The following is an 11240-nucleotide window of genomic DNA, read 5'->3' on the forward strand; positions in this document are numbered from 1 at the left end:
CTCTCTGCCCTTTCAAATTTAGAGACCCTATATATTGTATAATTAATTGAGTGTTATTTTAACAGATTGAGTTTTTGTATGTAAATATTAACAAAACAAAATCTTTAGGGAAAAGTAATTACTAGTAAATATTTGAGTTAAACTTAATTTTGTGTGAAACTGAGCAAAAATGCATCTTTTAAATTAATGATGTAGTCAAATGATAAGTTGTAAGCATAATTAAAACTGTTAAGCCTCTTTAACAAAGTATGTATAAGAAATATTTTTAATTTTTCAATAATAATTTTAAAATATCATTTTAGCTCAGCAAAATGTCTATTATTCAATAAACTGTATTTGTCCTTAATTTTGTCATCTTAATTGCCAGTTATTTCTTCTAAGGACATGCACAATGGTTCTCCAATCTTTAATTTGTTACCATATGAGGCATCGCAGAGAGAATTTTCAGTTCATGTAGGAGTTCTCTCTCCTCCAATTTGATTTTGGTCTACATTATTTTATATAATATAAGAAATGTGTTTATTTTACTTCAACAATAAAGTATTGATTTAAAAAGCCTCTCAATATTTTGTCAGCCATAACTACTATTTGTAAATAATCATTTGAATAAAATGCTTACAGTTTGACAGACAATATAGTTACAGAGTAGCAATAATAATAAAATTCAATAATATGAAAATATTTAAATTTTATATTTGTACTTTTTTAAAACTTTTAGTTGACAATGAAATGATAATGATTTTAAGTCATTATCAAGTAAAAATGCAAAAATGATGAAAAACATTTTTTCTTGCACTCTTCTTGTAAAGTTATATTCCATATTATAAATGATCTTTTTAAAATTCATCAAAGGAGGAAAACTTTGTTTAATATGTAGCACAACAATAGCAAGCCAATTAAGGAAAATTTTATAGATAAAGGCTCATAAAGGATGACAGCATCCATAACAGCAAAGCTCTGAAACGGTAGGACAAACAAACATTAACACATGTAGAGTGTTATAAGGAATCTGTATTTTAAACATAACCTAACCTTGCAGAGAATAAACGTAAATTGGTAGTAAACAATACATAATAATATTTTCATTTTAGGAATTAATATTCAGACAAAGTCATAAAATCAAGAATATAAGATACAGATACACTTATTAAAAAATATATCAGTTCTGCCTGGGTAACCATGAATAGATAATTACGGATCTGCCCAAAGTAAATCAAAAGGGTCCTTTTTGCGTTTTTTTTTGTGTGTTAGCAGTTAGTCAAACTTTATCACGACTATTTCTTTTATTAAAATTTGGTCACAATTAAGAACAGTTTGACTTAATAAGAGCATTTGACTAAAAACTAACTAAAAAATTACCCTCTTCCTAAGTTGAATTCTTAAAAAAAATTTTTGGCTCACTGCCTCACTAAAATCAGCGAGGCTCGCTAAAAATTAGGTGGGGATATTTTTGCCTCACTGTGAGCCTCACTGATTCTAGTGAGGCAGTAAGCCAAAAAAGTTTTTTTAAATTTCACTTCTGATTTCTGTTATTTTTTAGATAACAACCAGTTTCCATGTGAGTGTGATGCAGTAGGATGGTTGCTAGCCTATGGACAACATAGTTATACTTATTTGTCTTATTTGTTAGATAACAACCAGTTTCCCTGTGAGTGTGATGCTGTAGGATGGTTGCTAGCTTACGGACAACATGGTTATACTTATTTGTCTTATTTGTCAGATAACAACCAGTTTCCATGTGAGTGTGATGCAGTAGGATGGTTGCTAGCCTATGGACAACATGGTTATAACAGCAAATCTATTGGAGAGATTGCTAAGGTGATTTTTTATATTTTTTAAAAGTATGACAACATCCATAAAATAGATGATCTATATCAAAATGCTCACTCGATCAAAGAGCTACAATTAAAAGGTCTAGTTTTTAGAATTAATTGGAGTTATTAATACATATATCTAAATGCTGAAAGAACGATTTTTATTTTTTATCCGTCCGTCCGTCCATAGTTTTCTTAAGATTTAGCTAACCGTTAAACTGATTAGGATGTGCTTTTCAGAGCTTATACTTACCAGAGGTGGATTCTTTAAAAAAATTGCCCTTCTAATCGCTTATTGGGGCAAAATTGTTTTCCTGAAAAATCCTCCAAAACAACATAAAAAATCTAAAAATTTTAATAACCATGTGAGGATTTCATTTAATTTTTTGTAGATTTTTAATGTGATTTTGGTGGATTTTTCACGAAAACATTTTTGCCGCACTAAGCGATTAGTGGGGCAAATTTTTTTAAAGAATCCACCTCAGTCCTGTAATGGTTTTAAGCTTTTTTCCCACAGTAGGCACATTTCCTACGTCATTAAGTCTGTCTGTAATAATAAGGGCTAAATGTGATTTTCTCAGCTATAATTGAAGATAGACGGATGAAATTTTTAGTAAAGATTTCTAAAACATATGCGCATCTACTCTATACATGTTTTTTTTTCCGACTGTAGATGCATAAACCATCAGGCCTAGCTATTCTAACAATCAATTCTACAAAAAATCACGAAACCTTTGGAAGTTAGCTGGGGGTATATCTTGTTTTTTCATGTAACTGAAGAGGGGTGAGTAAGAAGGGGAGGAAAAGGGGAAGGAGGTTGCGGGGAAATTTTCCTTTAGAATTTTTTGTCAGAATTACATTGCCTTTTCCCTGATAAACCATATTTGTAAATCATTTTCTTCGAGTTTTTGTATATTTGGTACAATTTCGGCTACCAAATTTACAATTTGATTTATAGATAGGGATATATTAACAGAAAATAGATTAATCAATCTTTTTTTTAAAGGTGAAAGGAACCGGATCACTGAACTTTATCCGTCAGTTGTACCTGACCTCTGGTAAATGTCTCAAGTGTATCCACTCTGAGTGCAAGTAAGTTTTTTCCAGTATAGCTTCCAAACCGATTGATTATCCACTGGATAAGAACCGGTTTTAATCTTATAATTGCACATTATTATTTCCGCGGAAAGCTGTTTATGATACGATGCGATGAAAAATTTAAAATATTTGTATAACTTTATTAGTCACTACTGGTTACGCCCCTATAGGCATCTAGGGGACCTTGAGTGGGGAGGGGGAAGTCGACAGACCCCCATTTCTATTTTTGATTTGAAAAGAAAAAATTTTTAAAAAATTGTAGGGGCCCATTATTTTCTAGGTGCGATTTCATTTGGGTGGTGTTACTCTCCCCAAAAATAGCTATCAATCTTCAAAGGAGAATCATATTGGTTCAGTGGTTACATCGATACAGATCCTGTTACTTTAATAAAAGGATAAATCTTTATCTTAGATTGTAACACGTCTGTTCTTTGACAATTTTATCTGCTTTTAATCTTATAATTTTTTATTTCATATCCGCAGAAAACTGTCTATAATACGATGCGATGAATAACAATTACCACTCCATTAATAATTCATTTGAACAGTAATTAACATTTTTACAAGTTTTCAAAGAAATGTAAATTTTTTCTGTCTGTTCTTACAAAACAAAGTTTATGTTTAAATTCTTCCATTGGTAACTTAACTTGTAAACATTAACAAAACTTGAATTAATCTTATACTTTTTTTCTTTTTACTATACGCAGAAAATTGTCTATAATACTATAATAATGTAAATTTTTATTACACTTGAGTTTTGAGCTAACTAGAGCATTTGATACATGAAGAACATTAAATTCCAACTAAAAATCATTACAATTTATTCAAAATTTTTTGGTATTTAACCAATTTGTCTAATAGTTATGATTATTAAAAAACAGATCGTTTAACTTTTGCTTTCCCTTTACTAGGAGTATTTGATACATATTAAAACTTCATGTAAAAGAATACACAAAATATTACTTCTGATATAACAAGAGCATTTGATACATGTCCAACTTTCAAATCCAAATAAAGAAAATTGGCCAATAGAGAAATTTCTTTATGAGAGGCATAGAAATAAAATTTGTGGTAAAGCTGTCTAATAAACTTATTTAAAGACTGTCTCAGGGCTGAATATCAAGTTGGAAGAATTAAGGTTACTTTGGAAAAATTTGTAATAACTTTGCATAATAATTTAGGTATGTTTTAACTTATTGTATATGTAAAATGTTGCATATCTAAAAGACACTTAAAATTAGAAATATTTTAACATTGCCTTAATCTTTACCTCCTACTTAACATTTACGTTCTGCAGTTAGACTCTTCTTATTCCATCAAGTTAGTTTAGCTTCAAACCTGCCTGGGACCAATCCAAAATTTGTTGACTAAATGTTCTAAAAATATTTAAGATATTATTAGACGCTCATATAGACAGACAACTGTGTAGTTTTTAAATCATTTATACTTTAATTATTTTACACACTAAAATATAAACCCTTATATACAACAAGCCCTGACACCTATTTTTCCCATCTGCGTTGAAATATTAATGGTTTGGTGCGGCTAGAAAATTGGCACTCAAACAAAGAGATTTTCCCGCTTCAATTTGTTCTTCACACACACTCACACACAAACACACACACACACACACATACAAATTAATTTCTGCTCTTTGTTGTTTTCTCTTTCATTATGCTTCCCAAGGTTATACATTCATTGGATAGAATTAGAACCTGGACACTAAATATTTTCAGTTGCTTAAAATATTAGTTCTTAAGAACCTAGCTATCCTTACTTAAAAAGTAGTATGTTTTTTTTTGTCTAAAGCTTAAGATTTTGATAATTAATGGAAGAAATCTTTGTTTTAGGGAAACCTTACATAGGTCTGGGAATGGTTTTAGGCTATTATCAAGTGTTAAATTGAGTAATTAACCCATTCCAAAATTTTAAAATAAAAAGGAGGGGTGGTAGTTTGTGTTATCTTTATAATAAAGTAACAGGATGTCTGTTTGTTTGTTTGTCCATACTGAAGGATTTCGCTAACTGCTAAACCAATCCGGTTCTCCTTAACAGGATAGTTTCTCATGGGTCAATCAACTCCTCACTCATCAAGTGCCCCTAGAGGCCTCTAGGGGCATAGCCGCTAGTATTATTTAATTAATTTTAGGTTATGTTATATAGGGTACAGGAAATTTGGAACCAGGCCCCTAAGGGATTAAACATTATAGGTTAAGGAAAAAAGTACCCTCACTTATTATCAAATAAAGATTGAACATTTTTATTCTTTTTAGGCACTTTTCGGGAGGCACCCCGTTAGAAGACATTTTTTATGTTATGTACAAGAATTAATCTAACCACCTGTATCCATAACCATGAAAGTTCTAAAGAGATATCTTATGTTTGGAGCAGGGAGAAAAAACTTTTTTGTCTGGGAGCAGGGCTCTTCTATAATCTATGTATTACTGTTCACCTAGTAAAATGGTGACCATCCAACAAATCTATAGTATAAATGTATATACATACAACTACCTCCCATCCTTTTTCAAAAAACTCTTTCGTCTGCTTCTAAATTATTTTCTGCTACTTGGCTGTGTTGGTTGATTTTCAGTGACCCAATAGAAAGGTTGCACAAGGTGGTTGCTATGGGGAGATACAGATATCTAACCATTTCTCCCTCTAGTGTTTTACTTTAATGTCCATCCAATTATTTACAGCAGTAAGGCCAGGTTGTTTGTTTGAAGTCTAAGATTTATGAACTACTGAACCGAAGCTTCTCTTCGGGACCAGGATGGTTTGAGGCTATTTAATTTTTATATTTTAATCTTGGAATAATTTTAGGCAATTTTTCAGCTTTAAATACACCTAAAAAAAGCAAACATGTGACGTCATAAAAATGAGGGATGAGCACCCCACCCTCCCCAGAAAAATTTCCCCTAGACATAAATTACCCCCCCCTTAAAAAAAAAATAAAAGGGGGAGGAATGGTCGACACCCTCCCAAAAAAATCACCCCAAAAAATATTTCTTACTTTTTCTTTCTAAATCTAAAATAAAAAAAATTGGTTATCGAATTCAACTCACCCCTCCTCAAGGCCCTTCTAGAGGCCTCTAGAGGCGTAGCTGCTAGTAAGTAATTAAAATAGAAAATTGGGTTCTTTTCAAAAGAAGGGAATGCTCATCTTTTATTTAACCATCCCTGTGTCCATCGTGCTTTATTGACTGCTTTGTTATTTACCAAATTACTTTATTGTCCCACTTTACATTTTTATATTTTCTTTTTTTTCTTGTGTCGACTTCCCACCTCCTTATTTTCAAAATAAATTGTATATAAAAAGGGAGGGTTGAGGGTTAGTTATTTGTTTGTTGGTTTTTTACTTTAGGTATGGCTAGGCTAGGTTATATTGGGTACAAAGTATCCTCACATGGATAAGGCACTGCAGGTTTAGGCCCCACAGTGTTAGCGCCCCCTGCAGGTGGTACACAAAAAAACTACACCTCACCCCCTCCTTTTTACTTTAATAATAAGGGTTGGGAATTAGTGCTTGACAGGCAATTTGTGGTAAATCACCAAAAATGTTTATCTGTAAACCCTGTACTTTTAATGTACTTTTATATACTTCTGTCTGTCTGTTGTACTTTTCGATTCAGTTACTTATTGTTATTGCAAGACGTACATTTACACTTGTAGAGTGTCTGGACATAATATAAGCAGAATATAGAGTTATATGTAAAAATTGTATTTAAACTTAATGTAAAACTGAATAAACACAGGATACTGATTTTCTTCTATTATGGTAATTTAAATCCTGAACGATAATAGGAAAATCCGCGTAATTTTATTCACATTATCCTGGGATATATAATAAAACATTAACTTATGGAGAGAAAAAATGTGTCTAGCTTTTTTGTCTGACATTTTGTGTGTCAGTCTGTCTTTTTGACTGTATGTTATTACTAGCGGCTACGCCCCTAGACGCCGTAAAATCCGCAAAATTATTTCTTTTCAATCAATTTCAAAAGAACTAATTACCTAAATTTTGTTTTCTCCAATAGATTGTGTTGGTTATGTTTTTAGCTAAATGCAAAAAAATGTCCGCAGGGCGACGTTTTTATTTTTATTTTATTTTGTCAATTGCTCTGGGGAGGGTGCCGGTACCCTCCCCAAAAATAGTTATAAACCTTCCCGGGACCTATGAGAAGCTACCCTGTTATAGAGCGGTTAGCGAAATCCTTCGGTACAAACATACAAATACATATACAAACACACATACAAACACACAGACAAACCCACCTGTTACTTTATTATAAGAATTTAACTGTTTTAGAAGCACAGAGGAGAGATTGGTGGAATATGCAGCAAACTCAATAATTGTAGATGATGGCGTTTTGAGGTTTGTCTATTTTTTTAACAAGATTAAGATTATTCATTGCCATAGGTAGATCAGCAATAACAAGATTTTATTAGTAGCACAGCTGCTCTTTAATTCACGTTGTTTTTTCTTGAGTCAGTCCATAACTTTGAAAATAAGTTTAATTTTTAACAGCTGTTATCTAAGAAAGATGATTAATTTTTGTTTGTTAGGATAACAGTTGGGCCAGATATCCGGCCATTTTCAATATCCGGCTGGATACTGGATATTTAAACTATTCGGATACAGGATATTGAAACCGTCCGGATACCGGATATCTGGCTGATTTCTAATGCTGTATATCCAGTTATCTGGCAATTTGTCGGATAACCGGCGTTGGCCAGATATCCGGCTGGTTACCGGATATCCAGCATTAGAAATCAGTTTGATATCCGGTCTTCGGCCAAAAAAGTATCTGGCCAAAACCAAGTTAGGATTCCTCATATCATGAGCATATTTATTTGCTTGGCAAGTCCGCCAGTCATGTTTCAAAATTATTTACAATACAACGTAATAAGAACAAATGTGAAAGGTTTAGTTATTTCTATAAATTTATTCTTAATTTTCATGTCCACTGAACAACTATTTCTTAAATCACTTCATACATTATATTTCTTTGTGTTTCACTATACTAATATCTATTAATTATAATAGTCTAGAACCTGAATAAATTTAAATCATCCACTTTTTAATTAGGTGTGGAAGTGGAGTGGTGATCAAGAATTATGATTCAACAAGTTCAGAACCTGATCTAATTATTCTTCCTAAATCATGGAAACACTCAAAGGTAAACCTGTAAAACTTATGAAAACCTTCAGAAAAGTCCTCTAAAAAAGTCACTTTTAAAGTCACTAAACATATCAGGAATACTAAAAAATCAAAAGGTTCTCTACAAATTAGTATGTGATACAATAATGGATCTATTATTACTTGGATCTTACACCAGATTTTCATGTTATCTAATATAAACCTTGTAATAAAACCTGTAGCAGGCTGAAAAAACAATCTCCCCCCCCCCCCCACATACACACTTTACCCAATTCCCTCCTCTCCTATTGGATGAACAGCACGACCAATAAATAGCATGAAAAATAGCATGCTTAATTGAGAACAAATTTTCCCTGTCATAATATCCACGTATATTCTAGATCCATTGATACAAAATCTTTAATTTTAGGATGACTCAACAACTAATAACTTGACTACACCGCGCACAAGTACAACTGGCTACAAGGCGCCAAACCCAACTTCCACAGGCAGGGTTACCAACTTCTTTTTTGTAGATTTTCAAAAATTTTAAGTTTGTTTGTGAATTCTTACTAATTTTAGATAATGTAATGTTTTTGCATTGTTTTTAAAAAGATATTTTTGGATTGTTAGCCCTACAGAATAATAATCTAACACGATTAGGGATAAAAAAAACAAATTTGAGGGTGTCAAGAAAATTGGGCTTTAGGGCAGCTGGGATCATTTGATTCCTATTAGTGACTCTTTCCTCAACAAATAAGAAGGAGTATAAAAATTAAAAATATTATTTTCTTTTGGCATCCTAACAATACATTCTTTCTGTTTAGAATTTCAATGTTTGTATTTTATCATTCCAGGAAAAACAAAATTGACTTTTGTCTTTTCAAATGATGTAACCTGACATTTAATTTGTTTTTTTTTCAATTCTTTTAATTTCAACAAATTAAAACATTTTTATATGGAAATATCAAAACAAATAAAAAGAGGTCAATTAGAAAAAGCATAAATGCAGAACAATGTTATGAAACTTATTTTTTAATAAAAACAAGATAATTAAACATCATATTTTAAAACTACAGAAAAAGGCCCATTTATTGATTCCTATAAACTTAAATACCTTTAAAATAAAAATAATTTTGAAACAGCTGTCAGAATTTGAAGAAAATAATAATGTATAACCAAAAAGTTAATAACCCTGTTGTGTACACAGGAAGTCAGATCCAGCTGGACCCGTCAGTGTACACTCAAGGCAATGTGGCGACAAAACTCAACACATCATTCCTGGCCATTTTAATCATAACAGTTGTCCCACTTATTTAATGGAATAGAGAAAGGGTGGAATATAACAACTAAAAAAGTTATTGTACCTCCAAATTTTTTGTTATTAAACAGTAATCCTAATGAAATATATTATACTTTGAAACTTTGTTAATGAAAAAAATTGGCAAAAGGAAGAAAATTTTTGGCAATTTTTTTATTGATGCCGGAGCCAATAGTTTTTTTTAGATGTACCATATATTTCAAACCCTTGATTATAGATTTGTGATCATTTCTTCTATATTTGTAAAGCAACACTATGTAGAAATTAATTCAAATATTTTGTTACTGAATTGAAATTTTATTTCATTTAATGCAAATGTATTTGTAATTTCAAATTTGAAAATTAAAAATTATTTTACTTTATTTCATTTTGCAACTGGTTTAAAATTACTTTTTGTCATGATATTTGAATAAACAGAATTTTATTTTAAGAATTTCAGAGGTATTTTGAATGGAAATAATGTACTTTTGTAATTAGAAGGAAATATTCTAAAAAGTTTTTTTTTGTATTTAAATGAATGCCTTATCTATTTGCAATTTTAATGATTACTGTTTTGAATATTTTTATCCTTGTTTAAAAAATGTATAAGGATTAGTATGCAAAAAGTAAACAATGGTGAATTAATTGGTGTTTCTTTATTTCCGCAAAACATAGTCCATTCATCAGAAGTGGGATTTATTACAAGTGCAAAAGTTGGCCTTCTTCCATTATTATTATTATTAATTTATTATTTGCCTATGTATCCTTTTTTAAGTTTGATAGTTTTTGCATCATATTATAGACAGCTTTCCACGGATATTCAAATGAAAAATTAAGATAAATAAAAAAAAGAGCTAACAAATTGGTATAATTTTTTTATTTTATTATCCTGGAAATTTATTTGTAATATGATGCTTTACATGATTTTTCAGTATGGCTAAAATCCTGTTCTAATTCAGTGGATATTGTTATGTTTTGAAGCAATACTAGAAAACTATTAAGATGTGAAGTTATGTGGGAGTTAAAGCACACTAAATTAAGTATGTTTGCTACCAGAATACTTATGTAGAAACTAGCCTCTAGGGGCTTTGCCCCAAGAGGTTTGATCAAACCAATTTTTCGTATTTTAGATTTAAAAGAAAAATTTTTAAAAAAATTATTTTTTTGGGGGGGAATTTTTTTTTGTTGGGGGGGGAGGGTAGTCGATCCCACTATTTCAATTTTAGTTTTAAAAAGAGAATTATTTTTTTTTTTGGGGGGGGGTATTTTTCATTTTTTGGGGGGGTTGGGGGTGTCCCACCCCCCAAGAAAATAGTCATAACCCTTCCCGGGAACTATGAGAAGCTACCCTGTTAAGAAGAACCTGATCGGTTCAGCGGTTAGCGAGATCCTTTGCTACAAACAAACAGACAAACAGACAAACAAACAGACAGACAGACAGACAGACAGACAGACATCGTTCTACTTTGTATTATAGATAGAGAAATAATTAAAATTTGAATTTTCATTTGTATAACGAAGGGAAAGATGATTTAAGTCCCTCAACAGCTATGACGTCATACGATAATTATCCAATTTTACCATTGGTCAATTACAGTGTATACTAGCCTCTCATTGGCTATTCTATTGTATGACGTCATAATCGGTTGAAGGACTATACTCATCTTCGGGGAAGGGATATATATGGATAAACTGGTAGCCTCAACTAATTTCAATTATTCTTTTATAGTCAATATGACCTAACCTAAATGATAAGACAATGGACGAAAAATTCATTTAATATTAACCTCTAAATTATAATGAACTAAGTTAGTCCTTCTGTACAGCTTTTCAAAATTTTTATAACTAAAAATTGCGGATTTTTAACCTAAGTTGTTGCTTTATTAATATG

The 11240-nt window shown here is 31.2% G+C and overlaps 1 protein-coding gene across 2 annotated transcripts in view; it reads left to right on the forward strand.

Annotated features, from left to right (window-relative positions):
• LOC145332755 (uncharacterized) overlaps positions 1–10185 on the forward strand; it is a 63872-nt gene extending 53687 nt beyond the window's left edge. The window contains exons 12-18 of one of the 2 annotated variants that reach the window (XM_080177808.1): positions 1631–1647; positions 1738–1818; positions 2821–2906; positions 7219–7284; positions 7999–8089; positions 8480–8558; positions 9260–10185. In XM_080177808.1, the coding sequence (XP_080033934.1) occupies positions 1631–1647; positions 1738–1818; positions 2821–2906; positions 7219–7284; positions 7999–8089; positions 8480–8558; positions 9260–9369 (530 nt within the window). In that variant the 3' untranslated portion in view covers positions 9370–10185. Of the gene's footprint in view, positions 1–1630; positions 1648–1720; positions 1819–2820; positions 2907–7218; positions 7285–7998; positions 8090–8479; positions 8559–9259 lie in introns of both variants that reach the window. The other variant, XM_080177807.1, reaches the window with a different exon arrangement.
• The last annotated feature ends 1055 nt before the right edge of the window (positions 10186–11240 follow it).

This window comes from Acartia tonsa, chromosome 11 (genome assembly GCF_053477335.1).
Source record: "Acartia tonsa isolate MP-2025a chromosome 11, ASM5347733v1, whole genome shotgun sequence".
Lineage (NCBI taxonomy): Eukaryota > Metazoa > Arthropoda > Copepoda > Calanoida > Acartiidae > Acartia > Acartia tonsa.